General features: G+C 41.7%; 1 protein-coding gene across 2 annotated transcripts in view; it reads left to right on the forward strand.

The window, feature by feature from the left end:
• The window catches only part of PRMT8 (protein arginine methyltransferase 8), a 225,389-nt gene extending 201,066 nt beyond the window's left edge, over positions 1-24,323 (forward strand). For both annotated transcript variants that reach the window (XM_089679475.1, XM_089679474.1), the window contains exons 9-10: positions 6,091-6,212; positions 20,448-24,323. In XM_089679475.1, the coding sequence (XP_089535601.1) occupies positions 6,091-6,212; positions 20,448-20,531 (206 nt within the window). In that variant the 3' untranslated portion in view covers positions 20,532-24,323. The remainder of the gene's footprint in view (positions 1-6,090; positions 6,213-20,447) is intronic.
• The last annotated feature ends 792 nt before the right edge of the window (positions 24,324-25,115 follow it).

Raw genomic sequence — 25,115 nt, forward strand, 5'->3', positions numbered from 1 at the left:
CACGTGAACAGATCTGTTCCTACTTTTGACCATGGTCTGTTTGGAATTGGATGTGGTTGCAATGTCTCTTTCGGTTGCTTATCATTGCACGATGCACATATTTCACACTGTGCTATAAAGTTTTTTATGTGGTCATTCATTCCAGGCCAATAAACATATTCTCATGCACGATGTAAACATCCTTCTACACCTAAGTGAGTCGAGTGCAATCTTTCTACAATGTCTCTTCTAAGGGATTTTGGTATGACAGCCCTTTCTCCTTTAAAGATGATTCCATGCTGCACAGAGAGTTCATCTCTTAGGTGAAAAAATGGAGAAACCTCCATTGGAGCATGCTGCTTGTGTTTTGGCCATCCCTTCAAGATGACAGCCTTTAGGATCTGTAGAGTTTTATCTTCCGCTGTGCAGGTCTGTATTTCTTTCAGTCTGTCTTTTGAGACAGACAGATATTCACACATATTGATGCTATCAATGTCTTTTTCTTCTTCTTCCCAATCAAGTAATAAAACAGCTTTACTTCCCTCTGCTCATCTCTGGGTGCCACTGTCAGGTCCACTTACAGAGTAAACTCTTCTTTCCAGTGTCTCCATGTCTGTGAGAGATTGGAAGAAGTGACATCCAGTCTCTAAGGAGGTTTCAGGCCACTCTCCATAGTGCAGTCTGATAGGGACTCTGTACTTACAGTTGCTGATTCTCTGTACAGTTCTAGTGTCACACAATCTGTATTTGTAGACAGAAGACTTGCTATTCAGAGGTCCAGTGCCCAGCTGCCACCATGTTCTGTTAGTCGATCCTGCTCAGATGCTCACACACTGTGGTTAGTAGCAGACATTTTATTAGGTGCTCATAGCCGCCATTAAACATGTGTATGCTTTTAGAACTACAACCAAAGAGACGCAATAACAGTTGTACCAGTATCTACGTAGTGAGATCCCTAGAGGCCATACACAGCATATAACATATTGCTACACCAGGGGAGGCCAGGCACTGTCATGGAGGCTATGTACGAATGCCAAAATTAAAACAAACAAAAAAACCCTACACAGAATTGTCAGCTCTTCCTAGGATAAATACAAAGAGTCCAGCACACTTCATACAGCAATTAGACCAAGCCATAGGAGCATGCTGTTGTGAAATGGCGGATCACACCACCAAAACATACTGTAAGTCTAGTTCAAGATATCACCAGCATGCCATGTCCAGATAAACAGATAGGATACTTTAATTTCACCAACAGAAACAAATGACCTTTTGAGGCCACCAAGCGACAATGCTGCCAGGAAAGAGACCCTTAATGGCCTCTGTGCTTTTGGTTGGTGATGTTAACATGTCCTGTTTGTTTATTTGAACATGGTGTACTGGTGATATCTTAGGCTGGACGCTCCCTCACACTGACAGAATGGCTGCTGTGAGCTTACCTGTACTGTATATAGAAAGGGCTGGGTTATCTAATCTTTCAAATTATTGGCTCTTGTGACTCGGCTGGCCAGGAGCAAAGGCTGTGCAATAAATTCTTTATTTGTGGCTGCAAACCTTCAAAGTTTTTGGCCAAAAGTTCACAATTCCCAAACATTTTTTACCAAGGGGTTTAAAATGATTAAAAAACCCTTCAGGCTGCAGCTGCTTAAAGTGGATCTTGCAGTAGAAAAAAGGTTCACTTAATATATCAGAACTCCTCCCCCATTATAATTAGAAGTAAAAAAACAAATCATTTAGAGAAAAACTTAGTACATATGCATACCGTGCCATCAGCTTCTGCACTGCAGAGGTTATTATTCTGGTGAAAATGCTGAGTATCCCTATTCTCATGTACAGTACTCAGTTGTCTAAGGGGGCCTTGAATGTGGCCCCTAAAATTCGCCCAAGGGCTCCAAATAATGTTCAGTATATTGTAACGGGGTTAGCTCGGCAGCGGGTGTGTGTGACCCCCTGGATGGGTGCACAACACAAAAAGACAGGCACAACAGTGGAGGTGAAAACAAACAGGTGCAATTTATTTACAATATTTACAGAAAAAATGGTAAACCAAAAAGAAACATCAAAATAAATCCTGGCCAACTTGGCTACTTACTGCAACAACAGCTTTCCCTAGCTACCCACTAGGTACAGCCTGCTGCTATACCTAGTTGCTAGTACTTGGAGGCTAGCCACACAGGCTTTGGTCTCTCTGCACACAGATAACAGGTCAGCTCCCCAGACAGTTCAGGCACAGATCTGGTTCCAGGTTGGAGCAACTCCCTAAGCACTCTGGGAAGTTTTATACAGGTCTTAATGAGCCTACTACCTTCAGCTGTGCTCATCACCTCAGTGCTGAAGGACCCTCTAGTGGGACAAATCCCCATAAAGCCTGAACCTCGGACAAATGTATCGTCCATCCAGGACGCAACCAGGTGATTTCACCTGCCTACTGTCACACTATGTAACGCTTGAGAGGACTACCAGAGACTGCAGACCTAGTAGAGGAAATTAGAGTCAGAGTATAAGACATGCTACATATTTGGCTGGGGATATGCTGCAGAAGATAATCTAAAACTGGGAACATGTTACATGAGGCTAGCACAGATCAGTGCTATTACCCTAATCAATGTTCCCACTACAAACTGTTGAGGACATATATTAAAGGGCAGCAAGTTAGGCACTGCATGTGGAAGCCAGGGGTAAGGTAAGTTTAATTTTCTTTTTTCCTATTTCCTTTTTTTACTTTAAAGACGCTGTATATGATTGTGGAGAGGCCCTGATATATTTCACAGGTCTTTTTTTTTTTTACTCCAAGGTTCACATTAAATAGACACCATCACTTTTCCAATTCAGAATAAAGTGACAGCGTCTGTTTAAAGCCCCCACCCACAAAACCAATGATACTCTACTCTGCAGTGCCACCGAACACCTGTTTTCTCTCTTGTGGCCTCCACAAATATATCAGGTACATACCCTGGGTATAGGGAGCTTTCAGCATTGCACCCTCTTGTACGATGCACTGCTTGGGCCTAGCAGCCAATTGTTGGTCCCAAACACTGTTGCATATGGAGAGGGTGATAGGACTATTTCCTCTAAATTTCAACAACAGCCAACACTGACTATTGTTTTTGGTGGTGGCTGAGGAAGAATAAGGGACACCGGCAGGACCAGTGCTTCCACTAGGCAAACTAGGCGGCCACTTAGGGTGCACTGCCACCTAGGGGCACCTGGGCGCAGCACAGGCCAGCATTCTCTCTGTATGGGATGCATCATGAATGATCCTTCAGCTGAGGGGAGGGGCGGCAGAGGGGAGGAAGAAAGGACAGAGGAAGATGCCAGGTGTCTGGGGCCAGTGTAGCAAATGAGCTGCTGCTCCTTCCAGTGTTCTTCTCAGACTCAGTCCCTTACTGCAAGACAGCTGGCGGCTGCTCATCACTGTGGAGTTCCAGCCCTTCTCTTCCTATTCATCAGCGGAGGTGGAACTGCGCCTGCGGAGGAAGGTAAAGGGGTAGATTTACTAAAACTGGTTCACTCAGAATTTGGTGCACCTGTTCATGGGAGCCAATCAGCTTCTAACCTCAGCTTGTTCAATTAAGCATTGGCAAAATAAACTGGAAGCTGATTGGTTTCTATGCAGAAGTTCATCTAATTTTGCACCCTCCAGCTTTAGTAAATAAAACCTCAATGTCTGACTCTGATGTCTCGTGTCGGTGTGAGTGTGACCCGGCCGGACATCCATCACATGTGCAATGTGTGATGACATCATCATGATACTAGAGCCTGCTCTTCTAGTGCCTACTGACCCCGCTGACCTGTGTCATTATTGGTGGTGGTGTGTTGTGTCAGATCTGTCATTGTGTGGGATCAGTTCAGCTGTCTGCTGTCACAGCATTTTATCTCCCCCCATTGCCTGTGATATTCCAGCCTGGGATGTCTCAGAGTGTGGATCCATCTGTGGCAGGCGCAGCACCCTTTGGTGCCTAGTGCGCTGTGGCATTAGAAAAATTATGCAATTGCTGTTTCTTTGTTTGATTAGACTGACTTTACTCTGTAATTCCTCCAATGCCGCTCTATGGATGCAGTAGGTTTAAAGAGCACACCGAATACTTCTTTAATAACTTCAATCTTCTTCATATAACACTGCTTACAATGGCTTATTTCTTTCATATTATAATGGTTTAATTCTTATTACATTGGGTTGATTCGATAGATTGATAAATTCGTTAGATTCGGTAAATTTGTTCGATTATGATTACTCTACAGTGACTTGATTCGTAAATTCGTAAATTCGGTGGAACTACAAGTAAACACATACAACAGTTTTTACATACAGATCTACCTGCACTGTTAAACAATAGAGGAACACACAAGTGCATTAAATACCTATTTGGCCTTCTCTACTTCCATGGAGCTTCTCTGATTCGAACTTTGTCTGTTTCCTCCTCTGTCTGGTGAGCATGTGTCTCTAGAAAATCCTAGCAGGGAGTTTTACACAGGCATAGATGTGAAACTGGCTGGGATTGGTTAAGGCTCTGTACAGTGTGAGGCTGTCTGTGATTGGCTCACCTTATACTAACTCTTAAAGGCATATTTTCCTTTTCTGCTTCTGCTAACACAATTAATATAAAAATGTCATATAACAATCAAAGACATAAATCACAGCAATGATTCTGCTTTGGCTTTAACATATGCACATATACACTGTACTGAGGTTATGGGCAGGTTTGGTATACACATATATGTGAACCATATTAGCAACCTAGGACCGGTCTTAGCTGGCCAGCTACACCATCATCCTCCCATCCTCCACTCACTGCAACTGTCACCCTGCCACTGCCAGTCACAGTTACAGTCTGTCCACGACACTGATTTTGTCTTTAATATTGGTGCTGGTGGCATCTTATGGCACTTATTTTTGGAAATTGAAAAAAAATAGCAGTTTCATGTTTTGTTGATTTAATATTTTCTACTGTTTTTAAATTTTTATTTATTTTTTTTTTTTTGGGGGGGGGGTATTGCCTGAGGCACAAAATAGTTTAGCACCGGCCCTGGACACCAGGATAAGCTCTGGAGAGGCGAGTTTAGTGGGGGTCAGTGGGGGTGTCTCTATAAAAACCCCTGTCAGTGTTATCGATGAATCCCACAGTGTCACTGTCACAAAATCAACATGAAATTCCAAATAGCAGCAACCCTAAAACTGAAATATTCGATTTAGATGGAGGTGGGTCAGGCTTTCTGACATGTAGGAGATTATTCTCAGCTAAATCTACCGGTGAGATTTTGGAAAGAAAACTATATTACTGAGATTTACTTCAATTTCCATGCAAGTATGAGTGATTTAAATAAACTAGCATTTCAGTAATGTGATGAAAATGGTTTTCTAAAGATAGGCTTTGGGAAAAAAATGGTTTTCAGTTTCAATTTACTGACTGTCACAGTATTAGGCCAGGAGCAGACGTGGACGTTTGGAAGCTTGTTTGCTGAGACCCCTGTCAATGTGTCTTTCCTGAAAAAAGAAAATTACATATTACCGCCTTCTAGAATACTGGATTATTGTGACATCTGGGGACTTGTGTGTTGTACTGAGAAAAAAAGGTTAATCTTGTGTAGAACACATTTAAATCACCAAAACTACTTTAAAGAGAACCAGTCAACATTGGGCCTATGCAAGTATCTGAATATTCTTTTTATAGCTGAACAGGCCTACCAATGTAAGTTTTCAATTTGTCATGTTATATAGTTTCAGTTACTTTAAGTCTGAATCTGGATCTTTATGCTCAACTCCAGGAGCCAGGCTCCACCCTGTTATAATGATGTTAGAACCACTGCTCCGTTAATACAATGTGATTGCAGGATGCCATTGTGACACCCCTTTCAGGAATAGGGCCATGACGCCATACACTTGATCTTTCCTCAGTCTTTCAGTTTGAGTTATACTGGGCTTTATTCAACCTGGAAGACTGACGGCATCTTGTGGCAAATTAGAGGTATTGATGAATTGAAGGTGAGTATTGCAGCTGAGCTGTATTATTTTCTTTTTCTATCTTTTATAAAGCCTCTGAGAAGAGTTGTTGTTTGTTTGTTTTTTTAGCAGCAGCAATCTGACTTTTTTTTTTGCTTCTTTTAACACAGCCCCTGATGCTCCTTACACGCACTGGAAACAAACAGTTTTCTACCTGGAGGATTACCTAACAGTACGAAGAGGGGAAGAGCTATACGGAACCATATCAATGAAACCAAATGCTAACAACATTGTAAGTTCTTTTTTAACCTGTCTGTGTGTTTAACCTCCCTGATGCTCTAACTAATCAATATTTTTGAATGTCAAAGCGGTACATTTTTTGGCATGGAAATGTGTTGTTTTATATTGTAGGCCTGTAATTCTTAGGAATAACTCACTTAAATCTGTCCGATCAAGAGTCTAGTAAACATCCCGGGTATGATAAAGTTTGAAACATTAAATAATAAATTATAATAAATAATTATAAAAAATAATAATATAATAATACATTTAATTCAATAATGTAATCAAACCAAAAACACTGACATTTGAAATAGAGCACTAAGAATTTCCCCACGAATCACTATTTTTCAATTCTGCAAGTGATTCTAATTCACTATCACTGTTATCTAGCTGGTCCAAAACTGCTTTTGACCTAAAGGGACGCTTTTTGGATGCCATGGACATTCTCAAGTGTTCATGCAGAAAGAACGGTAAAAGTGCAGGCAGGGAACAGGACAGAGCACTCGGGACAAAACTTAGGTGAAATGGTTTGATAGAGTAATGTAATACTAACAGATTACAGTGTATTGTGTAAAATTTTTACTTTTTTTAATCTCCCGCCGGTTCCGCCCCCCCCCCCCCCCCCCCCCCCCCGTACGTCCCAATGCTGGCAGGAAATGGAACCCGGAAGACGGATGCTGGCATCGGCTGGCGGACATGGCCGGGGGACACAGCTGGAGGACATCGCGGGATCATGGGACAAGGTAAGGCTCGAGGGATCGCTGCAGTGTAATCCCGAGTGTTGCTTGGGGTTACCGCTTTTGGTACTGAAATTAACCCCGAGTCACACTCCAGGAAGGTTAACTGTTCTGAGGATTAATACATTTTGTAAAGAGCAGCACGGTACCTTAGTGGTTAGCACTTCTGCCTTTGCAGCAATGGGGTCCTTAGTCTGAATCCTGGTTAAGACACTACCTGCATGGAGTTTGCATGTTCTCCCTGTACTTGCATGGGTTTCCTCCTGGTACTCTGTTTTCCTTCCATACTCCAAAGAAATTCTGGTAAGCTAATTGGGTCCCGTCTAAATTGGCCCTGGTGTGTGTGCTTGTATGCCTGCATGTGAGAGTGGGACCTTGTATTGTAAGCTACTCAAGGGTAGGTACATACATGAATGTGCAGTGTGAAAAAGCACTGTGTTAATTGTCTGCATGATGTAAATGCCTATAACCAGGGCTAGGAACTCTCCTCCTCTGAGTCATCCCTTGTCTCGGCCCAATACCCACCTTCAAGCATCGTCCCTTGCTTCCACACCCTACCTACCAAGTATCATTCTGTGGTGCTATGTAACTTGTGTAGAATTTGTGGCTGTAAAGGCTCAATGCTTTTCTTTTACCTTTGTGTATTCTATGCATGAAGATAAACCTTCAATGTGCATCAGCCCCCCCCTCCACTAAAAACTTAACTGGGGCCCCCGCTCGATCTAGTGATGTTCATGAGAGTACCATTTCCCTGGATCTTTCCCTCCTCATTGGCTGAGACAGCAGCGTGAGCAAAGGCTGTCAATCTGCTGTCAATCACAGCCAGTGAGCCAAGTGATCCAGTGAGCCAATGAGGAGACAGCGTAGAGGGGAGGGGCGAGCCGCACTCTGTGTGTAAATGGTCACACAGAGCATCGACCCAGGAGTGAGGCTGCTCTGGTGCCCCCATAGTAAGCTGCTTGCTCTGGGGGGCACACAGCAAGAGAGAGGAGCCAGGAGTGCTAGCAGGGGACCTGGGAAAGGAGGATCGAGGCTGTTCTGTGCAAAACCATTGCACAGAGCAGGTAAGTATGTTATATTTGTTATCTTTTTAAATATGCCTTTAATATCACTTTGCAGCCAGCTTCTAGACCACCTCAGCAACAATAGAGCCCCTCCCCCATAACAAAAGATTCCCCCAGCAGCAATGGACCCCCCGCAATAAAATACCACTCAAGAAACAATAGATCCACCCCAGCAACAATAGACGCCCAGCAGCAACAACAGATCCCCCATCAGCCAGCATCAGTAGACCTCTCCCTCAACAGTAGATCCCTCCGAGCAACAATTGACCCCTAGCAATATAAGACCCCCTCCCCCAGCAACAATAGATTTCCCACCAGCAACAATAGACCTCCACAGCAACAATAGACCCCCTCCAGCAATAATAGATCCCCCATAAAATAGTATCAATAGACTCTCCAGCACACCTCAGCACCCCTTACCATTACATATATTAAACGCTGGAGGTACCAGAACTGCGTTCCCCCACATTCAAGCTGAAAAAAAAGCCCTGCCAATAACAAATAAATACCAATAGGAAGATATATGAATGCTTTTTCAATAAAACCAAACAATGAGCTGTGAGTGTAACAAATCATACTGCATCTCATAATGCTCTGAATCCAGTAAAGGGAATCGTTTTTAGACATTTCCTATCACTTGTTTGTTCCTGACAGGAAGGGAGGAATTTCCCCAATAGGGATACAAGGAGCAATGATAACCTGTTCGGCGTTCTAAACCTACCACACTTTATCCAAAACTAAATAACTAAATCAGGATACAGAGAGCAATAAAAACGTGATAGAGGCTCTAAACCAGGGGCAGACTGACAACTCATGGGGCCCCCAGGCAATAGGGGATCATGGGGCCCCTGTGTCCTTGCCCAAACTCAAAAAAGCCTATAAAAAAGGTACCAGGGGCATCTCATGGGGCCCCCTACCAACCCCGGGCCCTCGGGCAGTGCCCAAGTTTCCAAATGGTCAGTCCGCCCCTGCTCTAAACCTTCCCCACTTTATCCAAGACTAAATAAGAGATAGAGTAGGACCCTAATTGTAGTAGGACCCTTGATAGAGTTGGACCCTAATTGTAGTAGGACCCTTGATAGAGTTGAACCCTAATTGTCCAGGCAAGTGGAAATAATACATACAGGCAGGCCTGCTGATAATGTGCTCACAGCAATTCATCAGATTATTGCCAGTGAAAGATGAATTGTGACTGGATGTTACATGTTGTGTGCATTTGAATTCATGATACAACTGTCCCCTACCCCTTGTCTTTATGGCAACTTGGCATTTTGATGTACCATTGTATTAAAGTTATTTAAAAGTTTAAGCAGAACTCATGCCAAAAATAGCAAGATAAAATGAATGATTCGTTAAAAGATACAATAACAATCTAGACAGTTCCCCTTTAGTATTTTTTCTGCCACCAGATGTCCTCTGTCTGATGACCAGCATCATTCAACCCACTTCCTTTGAAATTTTCCACGGCCTGTGAACGGACAGTGAAAGGAGAAGCAGCACAGTGATAACCTCAGCTCTCTGATATGCTGCTTTCTCATCCTATCAGCATGTTGTTAGCACATGAACTGATTGGCTCCTTGTGCTGCTTCTTCCTCTCACACTTGAGCCCTGCTGTAAAGGGACTACAGCTGGCTGATACCAGGTCAATATTGCTATCACAAGGGACAAGGGGGATAAAAAGCTACCTATGTGTAGACAGGTGACTGATACTTCTTTTGGGGACATCAGCAGTCTAATCAAGAACAGATCAGTGAGTGATAGTTCTGAACCTGGAAATGGTGAAATGCTTGTTGCTTCCAGGTTAATTTATGGTCAAGGATCTCAAGAAATACATTTTCCCTGAGCTTCTCCCACTTGGCATTCTGAGTCCATTTACCATGGGTGGCAGTAGTGGGGAGGGTATCGGCGCACCCTCAGGATACCGTGAAAGCAATCAGCCAGGAGCTGATACCATAAAAGTGATGAAAGCTGGGTGTCGATTGAAAAAACAACACAAAGCTCATAGCTCCAACAAAAGCCGCAAGTTTGTTTTATCACCTTGAATACCAGGACATTTTTAAATGTACCTTGGCAGACAAGGGAGTTAAAAACATGTTTAGTGATGTATTAATGATTACAGCACTGCATTCATTTGTGTCTTTTATATTTTCTTATATTCCCTCTAAATGCAATCATATTAATAGGGGAGGGGCTTATTTACTCTTCATAGGGGGTCCTATGATTATACAGTGACTCCAGTTTTGTATATATACACAGGTGACCTTTGTTTTCTCAGCAGTCTATTTGTCTTCACAGTCTGATCCCCTTATGCAGATAAAGGCAGTGTCACCTGCCAGAGCTATGTTATTCCTGCTGCTTGCTGCTGATCAGTATGCAGGCTGCAGAAGGAGAACGACTGCTCGCTGTTGGCACTGCCACTCTCTCGTGGCGCTTCCTCCACAAATGCTAATATGCCTCATTTGTCATGCTGATCTCTAACTAGAAGGAAATATGTTATTTTAAAAAACATTTATATTTTCTTCCTGTCAGATGAAAAATTCATTGCCTTGCATGCCTCCTTAAGTTCAGGATTACAACTGAACTCCGGGTGAAAAGCTAAACCAGCAGTTGAAATACATATATGAGAAGTATTGTACGTGCCAAGAAGTGTATTTATTTTTCCAAAACATTTTACTGTTTTTTCATGAGTTTTACATTCTGAACATATTATAACCTTGAATAGACTTTTACAAAAAGAAAAAAAGACAGGTTGTCAAAGTTCTATACTATTGGTGATCAAAAGAAAATGGTGTAAGGTAATGAAGCAATGAAAAGTGGGGAGGGGGTATGGAAAGCAGGTAAAGAGGAGAAAGAGACGGGAAAGTGGAATAACATCTCAGCTTCAACAACAGACAGTGGAAACAACTATAGCCTCTCACGAATATATACCATAGTTTATGCACAAGAAAACTCCATCCAGCCATGGGGGTAGGGTCAGGAAGCAACAGATACCATCATCTGAGTCCTTCTTTCCATAAACATTGTTGATAGAGACACCAGCGGAAAGGGGTGTCTCACAGTCAGTGTAATCAGACAGAAGCCACGTGTTGAGGGACTGCTAGCGTCAAATGTTAAGATGTGTGCTGAGATCAGGAGGTTGCAGGTAGCTACTCCACAGTGGGCTTCCTCCATGTATCCTGCAGTATATCAGAAAAGTTGGACAATTGCTATTATGTGGATGGCATTGAGGACTTGTGCAGTGAATGTGCTAATCTCCTAAAAGATTTGTCCGTGGAGCCGGGCTGTATATAGTTTTTTTTTGCCTGTCACAAGAGTGTAACGCACTCTGCAGGCATCTGGACTGTCTATTTATTAATGGTAAGTTGGCAAACCTGGCTCTGGGCAGGGGGGTTTGGACACACCATTCCCCCTATTTCTATAGTATGTTTCTGGAGTTTGGAGTTTCCATAATAATGTTTTAATGGCAACAAGGTGGTTTGCCAGAGTGGAATGCTTGGGTGATAATCAGTTAGCTGGTGTTTCACTTGGAGCTAACAATAGACAGGTATAAGCCCAGTTCTTCTTTGCCTTGCTGAGATGGGAAGAGGGCAACCAGTATCTAAAAACAAATCAAGGGATATTTTGTGAGATTTATACCTAGTATACAGTTGAGAGATTGTACAATCACATCCCTAAAGTTTGAGAACTGGAGGCAATCTCATAAGCAATGTACCAAAATCGCTCCTAGGTTACCACATTTTAGACAATGTATAAGGTCTGTGTGTGTGGGGGGGGGGGGGGGGGGTGGACAGTTAGATTATTTTACAGAAATTAAAATCATACAGGCTCTATACAGAGCATGAAATTGGTTTTTACATCCAGGTCTCATTTACAGCACATCTGCATACCTTTAGAAATCCAGTCAGTATAACATAAATACCCAACAAGGAAGGTGAACCACCATTTCCTCATGGAGGACTTTCCAGTGGAGAAACATAATATTTGGATAAGAATATCAAAGAGTCCAACATGTGTGTTTTAAACAGGTGGAAAGTTTCTTGTTTAACTTTTTAAATGATGTGTGATTTGAGAATAATACAAACAATGCCCCTATGGCAAATTATATTTTCCACAAGAAGCAGTAAACGACAGAAGTTTGCTTCAAAAAGGTGGTTCATAGTAGGTATGTCTTTATGTTCCCATGTTGTATATGCATGATGTTCCAGTCCTTGGGAAAATTGGAGGTTGCCATTGATGGGAACATATGCTAATATATATGAATTTGAGTCACATTTCAGTATTGCTTCCATCCAGCAATTACTGTGACTCTAGGGCATAACAATTTAGTTGAGGTGATCATTTCAAAATTCTAGTGTGGAGGAGTGCTACCAATGACAAAGGTTGAGGCTCCCCCTCTAACTTTTACATACTGCTCGTTCAACAATTTCACATCACTATGTTTGTATAATAAGGGCAAGGCCTGGAAAGGACATAGAAGCCTGGTGAAATTAATTATTTTCAGTAGGTGGGCAGATTGGGCCAGTTTAGCAAGAAAGACTTATAATTCATGTGGTATGAGAAGGATGGGTGTCTACCAATTTTGATGCATAAATGTGTGATGTGGTCCCTGGCTACTGGACATGCCATTCGGTGGGGTTGTTGTGAGACAGTACACATTTATGTTTATTAATCTTTTACCCTGATAACATCTCAAAATCTGCTAAGAAAGTCTTCAGCTTTGGAAAATCTTCTTCCGCATTTGATGTAATGAATAAGAGGTCCTATGCAAACAGTGATGTGTAGCACTACCCCTGTAGGAGTTGCTGAGTTTTGGGTCCCCCTATAGTCCTGCACAGCCAGGCAATACACATTATCCACACAGACTTGCAGCCAGGAGACAGTAACCATTCTTTGAGCTTGTTTGGATTTTATTAGGGTAATTGAACTTGGATGGGGTAAGGGATGTATGGGATGCCCAAAGGGAGTGGCAACTGAGGACAATCTTCTAGGTATAAATCTCTTTAGACAGCAAATATTTTCTTCTGGAGTACTAGCCAGCATCTCCTGGTGTACAACCCCAGACCCCAGATGAATCCTCTCCTCATCCAGCTCTTATCTTCTAACTTAGCTTTGTATTTATTCTTTGCCTTTATCCAGTTTTTGCATCTTGAGAGGGATGATCTTTTAAAGCTGTATAGGCATCTTTCAACTGTCTGCTGGCAGTTTATTGGGCTGCTTTCATGTAGCCTGTTTTTTCTGTGCATCCATATACAGTATATATACTATGAGTTTCTATCTTAGGAAATTAATTTACAGCATCCCAGAAAAGAATAGGGGAATGACTGTGTATGGGTAACAATTGTAGGTGGTATAATCTAGCTAAGTGGCAATGAGAGTTTCTTTTGTAACACACTGCACTGTTACTGGTTGCAGGATGTTAATTAACCACAAGATGGCAGTGATCTGCAGTTTTGGTATTACAGACTTTAATATACCAAAGCAAAGCACTGTTGAACTTGTGTGCTGATAAAAGGCCTTCTGTACCTGGACAAGCGGAAACAGACTATATTTCCCAAAAGAGCTAGCAAAAAGGTGAGAGCCTATATAATCAAAAGCTCTGGAACTACATGGGGAGGAAACAAGATAACTGTGAGAGGGTGAGGACGTGTGTGAGAAGCTAGTGCGGGACTCAGAGGACCCAGGCCAGATTTGGTAACACCTGAGAGCCAGAAAGAGGGGCTACAGATCGCTGGTATCGCTGACAATCGGGAGAGTCGACTCTGCAGGCAGGCAGATTGTGGTATTGTCATTGCCATTGATTTTTCCTCAGAAGGATTGAGAGAACAAGGGGTACCCCCAACTGAGAGACCATCCTTCACTCTGCTAAGATTTTAGATGGGGTGAGAGGGTTCCATAACCAAGACTGTCACACATTACAAATGATTCTGTCATTTCTAGTTGCTCCAGTTCAGTACACCTTTAATCACAGTTTGCCGCCTTGAGACACAGACTCCCTAGCCCATTCAGTACTGCGGCCTACTGTTTTAGTGTCCCCCCATTGCTCTGAAAGCAGGACTTCTTCTACTGCACGTGTGTCCTTACAGGCTGGAATACTGTTAGTATCTCATCTCAAACCTCTTCCAGCTGTAAAGGAACCTGCTTCATTAGGTTAAGGCACAACCTATAGGGATTCAATTCTACTGAAGTCTACTCCCGCTCCTTTCTCAACTTTAATAATGCTTGCATTCATCTTCTGTGTTAAAGGTTTTTGTTTACAATCAGTCTAGGGGGAGCTTCTCTTAACTGTACCCTTTTCAGGAGATCTTGTTTCCACCCAAGAGGACTTCAACACTAATGTGCAAAAACTAGGGCCCCATCATGTTCACAGAAGAATCTGTTTCTATACTTGGGAGTGATGCTAGAGGGGATATTATTATGTGCTATTTCATCTTGAGAGTTAAACCTTGTTTCTACTCATTGAGAACCCATAGCTGAGTTAGCTCGACTTCTTTTTATACTCTATTTCAGCTCACTTTGGGAAAAAAAAACCCATCTCAGTGCTGTAATTAATGTTTAAACTCTGGTCCTGCAGGACAACTGGGTCTATTTAACCACTTCTAATACTGCTACAGGGTGGCACAGGTATACAATCACGTGTATATATATATATATATATATATATATATATATATATATATATACAGGATTTCGCATTTCCGGGTAGGAGGCATTCACGCCCTACCTTCACCACCATTCGAAGCCTTGGCTGTCAATCACCGCATCCCGGCTGGTGATTCCCTGCTGGCACCTGGCGATCTCCGAGGATTTCTGACAGGGGAGAGACCTGCATGTAAACAATAGAGATCTTTCCCCTGTCAGCTCCTGCACACTGCTTTGTATGGCTCTGCATAGCAGAGCCATACAAATCAGTGTGCTTACAGTGACAAATAGCACACAGCCTCACAGTAAAACAGCACACAGTTAACCCTTTGATCGTCCCACATGTTAACCCCTTCCTGCCCAGTGCCATTAGTACAGTGTCAGTGCCGTTTTTATTAGCACTGATCACTGTATTGGTGTCAGTGGGGATGTCAGTGACACCAAGTAATTTCCCCCCAGTATCAGAATGCCTGCTGCAGTCCCGCTATAAGTCACCGATCACCGCCATTACTAGTAAAAAAAAAAAAAATCCAGTATATATACCGCCATTTGTAAACGCTATAACTGTCACGTAAACGAATTAATTTACATATATTGGGAATTTTTTTTAGCAAAGACATGTAGCAGAATACATTTTGTCCTAAATTTATGATGAAATTAGATTTTTTACAATTTTTTTGCTAGACATGTTGAATAGCAATAAGTAAAAAATATACTTTTTTTTCAAAATTGTTAGTCTTTTTGTGGGGAAAAAATGGACGTAAATTTCACTTGGGTGCAGCATTGGATGACAATTGTCAGTTAAAGTAACGCAGTGCCGTATCGCACTGTGTATGTTCCTTTTGACTTAAGTTTTTCAGAGTGATTATCTTGCTTACACACCTACCATTGTTTCTTTTGTGTTTGCATTACTTTTACTCTAAGTTCAATACAATCAAAGCATTGGTACACCTTAAACTGTGTAATTTTTTTATGTTTCACAGCCAGGTGGTTCTCCTGGTCAAGGGTATACAGTGGTGTCAGCAGGGGTTGTGCTCCAAGTCAGGCTAAGAGCAAACAGGGTCCCAAAATACTCAGCAGCTCCTAAGGGGGAAGCAATACAATTTAAAACTAGAATCCTCCAGGAAATTGTCTGAGACGTGGATATGAATTTCTTTCAGCTTTTGCACCCTTTTTCGGTTGGCTGCAGCCCATTCTTTAGACTGTGATTTAAAATACGAGGTGGTATCAAAAATAGCAGACGTGATAATGCACATGGTCAGAATAGCACCAGTTGCACAGCTCCCGATGTACACGATGTCTTTTGACACCCTGACTTATGAAGGTTGGTGATCCCTGTGACTGCGCATGCAGCGTTGGGCTGCCAACTGTTGGCATTTTACAAAACTTGTCTCAAAACTTTTTTATACCACCTCGTACATAAGACCAGTAAGCAGTCATCTGGTTTATGTATAGTCCTCAAAGTATATATCTAGGAATTATCCAAATGTCCTCCAACCTTTCTACCTTGCTCCTGTACCTAGTAACATCATTTATTACTCCCTGTAACATTATCAGGAGGATTGTAAAGGGGCAGCTACCAGGACCTCAGTTCCTACTGATGTAGGCACACCCTTAGAGCTACACCTCTCAAGGGACCTTTCCCTACACAAAGTGTGTGGACAGGCTTCTGGTATTTAAACACTTGACCACCAGAAGGTTTTACCTTCTTCATGACCAGGGCATTTTTTTGCTATTCAGCACTCTGCTACTTTAACTGGTAATTGTTCAGTCATGCAATGCTGTACTCAAATTAAATTTATATAATTTTTTTCACACAAATAGAGCTTTCTTTTGATGGTATATGATCAGCACTGGGCTTTTAATTTTTTATTATATAAATGAAAAAAGACCAAAATTTTTTGGGGAAAAAACAATATTATATGTTATAAAACATATCCAAATCTTTTCCTGCAGAGCTGCAGGCACTGACTGTGTATTCTGAGAGTAGAACCCTGCTGCTGTCAGAATAAACAGATCAGTGCTGCAGCTTATTGGCATTTCTGCAAAGCAAACATCAACTGTTAAAGGAAAATTACAGCCAAAGCTTAAAATGGAGGATAAGTGAGCGCTAAAAGTCACATAAAGCCACTAAAACACCGAAAGGTACCAAGAAAACCTTCACAAATGTAAATATAAATGAGGTGTAGCGCTAGACAATTATAATCATATATAAATCAAAATATTTAAGCTTATAAGATAATAGGTGACATAGTGCTGACTATAATCAAGTGACTTAGTGGTACCATAAAACAGTGTCACTCTCAAACAGTATTCTGCATATATAAACACATATGATGAAACAAGCATATAAAAGTGGCACCAGTGATAAAGTGCTAATAATGCAATAAAATGACTTATTGGTGATATAATATGTCACTGTATAGTGACCATTTGTGTATAAGGTGCCAGAAAATCAATTGATAATTCTCATATAGTCCAAAAATAAAGTGCACAAGAGATCGTGATGATCTTCAGTAACTGGTGGTCTTATCCTGGGTGATGGTGATGTGGCCAAAACCTTAAAGACTGCGCACTCACCAGATGCGCAATCAGTGTGCGCATTTAGCGATAACACTCTCAGTAACCTGGAGGTCCCTTTAGGATGGAAGAAGTCTGGTCTGGTCTGATGTCCCGCACTGCTCAAAACTCTGCCGTCCTCATTGGCACAACTGCTCTGTGGGTAGTGAAAGCTCCACAAGGAGCCCCAGAGCCCCTGAAGATCATCACGATCTCTTGTGCACTTTATTTTTGGACTATATGAGGATTATCAATTGATTTTCTGGCACCTCCCGCCTCCTCCATGGCACAGCATTCCAGTGAGTGCCGGAGGGGGCAGAGCAGACAGGGGTGACTGATAGTCGCCGATCTCTACTCATATTGGCAGGGAGAACTGAGTGATCAGCAGTGTTTGATCGCTTAGTTCTCAGCTTTAGAGCAGGTAGGAGATAAATGCAGCATCATATCCATGTTGCTTTCACCTAGGTAAGTATGATTTAAAAAAAAATATTTCTTCTTTAACAACACCCTGCTGCTGTCAGAATAAACAGATCAGTGCTGCAGCTGAATGGCATTCCTACAAAGCAAACTACAACAGTTAACAATAATACACAGTAACAATATAACATTAACTGAATGAAACAACAACTTTTTTTACTGAAATCTGTGCCAAAAAAAGAGAGAAAATTATATGCCAAACCAAAGTAGCGACTGCCCACTGACCACCCCAGGTCCCTCATGCTTGGACATACACATTCTTTTTTTTAACTGCAGATGAGAAATCTCCTCCTGCTGTTCTGCAGGCACTGACGCAGGTATTCTAAGAGGAACACCCTGCTGCTGTCAAAATAAACAGGTCAGTGTTGCAGCTGATTAGCGGTTTTGCACAGCAAGCAACAGTAAACAATAATACACAGTAACAATATAACATTAACTCGATAAAACAACTTCTTTTTCTTTACCTTTTAATTTTTTTTATTTATTTTTTTACTGTGATGATCACTTCCTGAAATTTTAGGAAGGATCCACTTTTTCCAGTTGCTTTGTAAATTACAAAAGCAGTATATACAGCCAATTAAAATAAATTAATAGGCACTTTTTTGTACCAGTGTCTAAATCTGTGGGAAACTAAATATGGCTACATCATTTAAGTCTACGTCTCCCATATAAAGATTGTAGTCATGGACACAAAGAGGACTTTCACTGACATCAGATGTTGTGTTAATATGGACTGCCGTGTCTGCGTGAATGGAAGAAAGGACAAAAACATCCTGTTTGTCCTTACACTTCACTACATTTAATTCTTCATTGCACAAGCAGGCTTTCTCCCCCTTTCTAAATGGGGTGTTAACAACCTGTTGGGGGAAGTCTCTACGATTATGTTGCATGGTGCTACAGCGGCCAATTTCAAGACTCATTAAGGGTCTAAAAAGTGGCACATTTGCATAATAGGGACTGGTCTAAGCAAATGTCAAATTCTGAGGAGCTGATGATAGTCAGGGTCACCCCGAGGAGTGTATTATCACTAAGATACATAAAACACATTATTATCTTTTCCTGGCCATTGCAGCAGAGAAAATGGGCATATGATGATTTGGGTATATGGACAAATGTGAGCACAATACATTCTTTTTTGTTCTTTGATCTTAGTAAGGATCCCTTCTCCATCGTCTGAGCTCCCTGTCAGGGTGCCACACCACTGCTTTCTACAGGTTCATATGCTGCGAAAGACTCTGTCAGTGAGGCTTGCCCTTTGCTCTAATCTGACATGCTCAGAATCCTGTAGACCTTTTTAATAGAGTACTTTTTTGGGAGATTTTGGGCACAAAATTTACAGGTACCTAGTGCAGCTACAAGAAAAAGAGCTCCTGGCAGGGACTGCTTGAACCGCTAGAAATAAAATTTAAATGCTAGTGCTAGCAAAGATCAGGTCTGATCTTTCTAACACTGATTTTGTTTACAATGTATCAGAGGTTGCAGCGATCAGTAATTATACTGACACTGCACTTGTTGAGGTGGCAGGACAAGGGGCTAAACACAAGTGCAGGCATGTATCAGGGCTGATCCTGCTAATGCTGCATTTTTGAGGACACTATACTAAGGGGGACACTAGTATAGTTCTGCTTGTGATCAATATATTGATCTGTACTTTGATTACTTTAATAAAAGAATTAAAAAAAAAAAAAAATAGTTCTGCTTGTGATCAATATATTGATCTGTACAGATACTATACCAGCAATGGCAGTGATCAGCGACCTATAGTGTGAGTGTGATAGTGTAGTGGGCAATCTAGCTAACTGACCATGGCTGTGAAGGGTGCTAACTCATCCTGATGCTTTCTGACACTATCTGATGTCACAAGTGATGCTAATACAGTGATCAGTGATAAATATTGTACACTGACACTCTACTAATGCCACTGGCTGGGTGACAGGGGTGACCAAAGGGGTAACTGAGGGTAATTAAAGGGTTAAATGTGCCTATGTAAGGTGTGTGGGTGTAAATGTGCTTCCTCAACTCAATTTGATTCTGGTTTCTTCTCTCCCTGAACTGAAAAGGGTTTAGGAAGAGAAGAACCAGCTAAATCCTGTTTCTGTGTTTACAAACACAGACACAAGGTCATGCTGTCATTGGCAGTGCAGGTTACGGGGGTGCATACCCAGAAAAATGTGCCAACGTACAGGTACGTGATGGTGCTTGTACATGCCGCCCGCAGTAAAATCACTACGGGTGTGTCAGCAAGTGGTTAAGACAGTAGCATTGTTTTGCTTGGAAAGAAATCAACGTATAGATGTATGAACTGTGATAGCCCTGACACTATTGGCTGCTAAACAGTTAACATGAAAATTCCACTGATCATGTGCTCAATTTTGAGGCAGCTTCCAGGATGATAGTAATCAGGGCGAGGGAATGAAAGGAGGGACGTTTTGTAGTCCAGCAAGGGAGAACAGGGAAGAGCAGACAACACCACTTGGCATTTCAGTGCAACAGACTCAGAATTGTCATGTCACAAGGTAGGTGCACCTGGCAGATCAGCAGGGATTTTTTTTACATGCATAGTTTTAAAAGTATAAAACATGGGGAAATTTGCAGCAAAAATGTATTGCGTATGTTTTCTGCTACTCAGTACTACAACATTGTGAATTCATTTTGGTCTTCTTTCCTCACTTTTGCCACAAATGACCTCTACAACAGCATCAGTGACTCCTGGAGAAGATTAAGGGTTCATGCATCCTGCTAGCCTAACATATTTTCCATTTGTTTCAGCGTGATCTGGATTTCACAGTAGAACTGGATTTCAAAGGCCAGCTGTGTGAAGCCTCCATATCTCACGACTACAAAATGCGCTAGGACAACGTTCCATTAACCCTCTACCTGCCATACTTGAAGCCACTGGGCTCTTTATAAGCTGCACGGTGATGGGAAGCGAGCCCGTAGCAACAAAGACTAACTGTGCTGGCAACGGAAAAGGGATGAAACAAATCGAATAAAAAATAAATTTGACGTATTTAAGCTGTTGGAAGTAGCTAATAAATAAAATGAGCAATGATATTGTGTTTACTGGTTAATTGTGATCTAAGATAGAAATTGCTGTTATGGGAACAGAAAGTCTTTGATTTGTAAAGAGAATGCTTGATTTTACCCGTGAGTGCTTGTATTTTGGCAATAAATTGGTATACACCATAAAATGTAGAATCTTTATGCTACAGATGAAAAATCAAGAGTGTTTAAATCATTGTTAATCATCAAGTGTGTCGTATAGATTTATTTTCTAGCTGTAAGACTGTATTGCAAAGAGGGACACCCAAACTTCATGTTCATCTTGAACAAAAGATTTATTCATCAACTAACATTTAAAACTTGGATTTCAACAGCAGCCAAGTCAGAGAATGGTAATATGGCATGAACATCATGGAACATTGAAGCCTACAACTTAACTCTACAAATGTGAAATATTGTGTACCTACAGCATATTTTGTATTTTCATATGCAACCAGCAGCTGGTGCTGTCATGTAGATTTCACATATTTTCCAAACTCTTTTTCTGTGCTTCATTGAGTCTGTTTGCAGAGATCTTAAACTTGAAACTTAAGTTTAGGCTAGAATTTACACCTACAAGTGGAAAGATCAGTAAAGTTGGCCATTCATGGGTCATTTTTTTTTTCGTTCGTCCAGCGAGCTGAACAAAAAACATGTGGATGGGGGAATTCTTCCCACTGCGCTATTGTATTCTGACAGCTGGGTGACTTCTCTGTTGTCAGAGTACACAGATCAGCTCTGCAGCCTATTGCCTGCAGTGCTGATCGAATGTTTTATATCTGACAAGGTGGTTGAACAAAAGTCGATCAGCAGATTGACTTCTGTTCAACCGCAGTGGCCACACATAGATTGAAATTCAGCTGATCTCTGCTGAACCAAACAAATTTCTATCCATCTAAAACCATGCATGTAAAGCGCTATCCTCAGTGCTCACAAACATCAAACCTAGTTAATGACCCTTTAAATCTACAATACACCATGTGCAATTTATGTTTGAAATAGAGTCCCAAAAAAAGTCCACATAAGTGCTTGTGAAAACAAAGGATCCAAATTCTCTTGTGTCAGGTTGCCAGCAAATCAATCCAGGCACCACTGCCAGAAAAGATAGCCAAACTCCATACCCTGTAATATGACCCCTATATCTCAAGGTCAACAAATGCTGGTTATTTTACCACCAATCCATGCTCCTTCCTACTCCAGACCTGCTCAGGTGTCTTTCCCAGGATCTCATAGACAACTCACAGGACCCTCATGGATGGTTTCCAGGGCATAAATCCAACACCACAGGACCGTGGGACTGCAAGTATTCAGCCACTCAAGTCACAACAGCTCTTCCCACATGGTCCATGTAATTAAAAAAGTAAGCACACTGCACTGTGTGATACTGTTTAGAAGTTGCTATGTAATCTTAGTATATATGTTTTCATAAAAAGTTTGTGTGCAAAATCAATAAACATTAAATAATACTCTTGTCCGCAGAGTGCTGGCATTGATCACGCTCTCCAGCCACCTTTGGACATTTTTTTGGGGATTGTCTGGTAGTTCAGAAGTTCTGTTGCATTGTATTACTAAGATCACAACTCTACCAGTTCCGGTGACCCTGTCAGCCTGCCTCCTCGTATGGTGGAAGGTCTTGCTCCTACTAGGGCTCAACGCACCTTGCTTAGCCTTCTACTATTTTATGCTTGCAAAGCTTTAATTCTATGTTGGAAAAAAACTGAGATTCCCTCATTATCTTACTGAAAGGGGATAGTCAACAAAATGCTCTCATTACACAAGGCCACCTACAGAAGCAGGGGGTGTCCAAAAATATTTGACAAGTTTTGGCAGGTCTGGTTGGATAGCTCTTCCACCTCTACCTAATCATGTGTATCTAAGGCTTTTTATGTTTCCTAGCCTGGTCCTGGCCATGTACTTGGAAGCCCCTTGTAGACATTTCTCGACCTTGGCATCGTTCGTGTTACTCGTCCCCCGATTCAGACACTACATATGAGTATCCTACTCCTTGGGCCCCCTTTTTATCTTTACTATATAGGGAGATAATTGATGACAGCTTTCTCTGCTGTGGCCCACGGAGGCTTTGGTATCCCGTATAGTTAATTATTGTCAGTTGGGGTAGCCTGGTTGGGGGGAGGGGTTACTTTTCTTTAGTATGGTCTCTGTTGGAGTTCTATTTAATTTAATGAGGCCTCTGGTTTCTGTTTCTGTTATAACTGTATGTTTTTGTTTACATACATATGTAAAAATCAATAGAAAATATTTTATTTAAAAGAAACCGTTAAATAATACTCTTAAAGCATATTTACTAAGATTAAATTGCGGCTTTTAAACAGTATCACGTGATGGGCAGTGTGCTTCCCTTTTAATTATATGCACCATGCGGGAAGAGGTGTAGCAGCTTGAGTGGCTGAATACCTGCAGCCCCAGGGTCCTGTGGTGCTTCCCTTTTAATTATATGCACCATGCGGGAAGAGGTGTAGCAGCTTGAGTGGCTGAATACCTGCAGACCCACGGTCCTGTGGTGCTTCCCTTTTAATTATATGCACCATGCGGGAAGAGGTGTACTGGCTTGAGTGGCTGAATACCTGCAGTCCATGAGATCCTGGGAAAAACATCTGAGCATGTCAGGAGCAGGAAGGATCATGGATTGGTGGTATAACAACAATTTTTTTTTTTACCTCCACTTTTTTACTTTGAATATAAAAAGGCTTTTTTGGGGGACTTTATTTCAGACATAAATTGCACGTGGTGTATTGTAGATTTAAATGGACATTACCTATGTTTGATGTCTGTGAACATTGAGGATAGCACTTTACATGTATGGTTTTAGATTACTATCAATATCTGTATGTAGGTATTTATGTTGGCAACTTTCTGTTTACATTTTATTTAATGTGGAGTTGTGATTTATAACACGTTATCACACATTGTGGGTAGGTTTGTGTGTTTATTAGCACAGAGTTTTTAGGTTTTTAAATTTCTATCCATGTATGGCCAGTTTTACTCATCCCCCTTTCTCTTCTTCCCTTTGGTTGGCTCCATCTGAAATTTCAATCAGAATCTGATAGGAGATACAGTACAGGCAGTCCCTGAGTTACCAACATACAACTTACATATGACTCACACTGAAGAACGGAGGCAGCATGACATCATGCTGGTCCCACAAACCACCGAGTGGCCATCTTGCTGCTCACATCATGCTGCCATCCACTGTCCGGCGGACCTGTCAGCAATCCCACATCGCTGCATGGCCAGTTAACTCTTCCCAATGCTATCCAAAACTCAAAAATAATTTTTTTGGTTGACGTTACACTTAAAAAATGTAGCAGTTCCAACTTACATACAAATTCAGCTTATGAACAAACCTACAGAACCTATCTTGTTTGTAACCTGGGGACTGCCTATAAGCTGGGAAAAAAAAATAGAACTTTATATGACCATTATATGTATTCAGCCCCCCCCCCCCCCCATCCATTCAGCAACACAACTTAGAAGTGTTTCCCAGTGGAATTTGAAAAATAAAGTAAACCTGTCATTACATTAAAGCTGATCGCTGATCTTTTGCCACCTCAATAAAGCTGTGTTTATGTTTCTAAAGCCCAATGATGTTATAAAATGTATTATTTACCTGTCATTTCTCATACTTTGTATTTGAAATAATTGTGCAGTCTCTTCTATTCATAGGCTATGGCAGCAGGGGAATGTCTGTGACTACTGTGTGCATGTCTCTGTGAGGCAAAACAGTGTGGTCATTGACACATCCCCATCTTCCATTCATCCATGGCTATTTTGAATATAAACACTACAGGGTTGATTTACTTAAGGCAAATATGAGGTGTATTCTTCAAGTGCAATTGTTCCAGAGCTTAGTAAATGAGAGGAAGCTCTGCTGACTGCCATGATCCAAGCACGTGCAGTTTTATTTTTCTATTTTCCTTGCATGTGATTGGGTATTCTTTGCAAAGTGAAGCTTCATGGCATTTACTAAGCTCTAATGCAACTGCGCTTGCAAAGTGTACAGTATATTTGCCTTTAGTAAATTCACCCCTTTGTGGTCCTTGTTGTTGCGTGAGCAGAGCATATATTCCTGAATCTCTGCCTCATACCAGTGCCCTTATGACCACCATGAAGCAGCAAAACCATCCTGAAGTAAATTTTTGAACAGAAATTAACCACTTAAGGACTGCTCCATAGTAGATTTACTGCCACAGGGTGGCACCTGTGCGCAGGATCACGTATATATACGTAATTTCGCATTTCTGGGTAGGGGGCGCACGCGTGCCCTACCCGCGCCACTGATCGCGGCCCCGGGTGTCAATCACTGGGTCCCAGCCGGCGATTACCCGCTGGCTCCTGGTGATTACCACCGATCACCATAAGGGAGGACGGCTGCAT

Source organism: Staurois parvus, unplaced genomic scaffold (assembly GCF_062004578.1).
Source record: "Staurois parvus isolate SC_StPar_1 unplaced genomic scaffold, SC_StPar_1.0 ptg000225l, whole genome shotgun sequence".
Lineage (NCBI taxonomy): Eukaryota > Metazoa > Chordata > Amphibia > Anura > Ranidae > Staurois > Staurois parvus.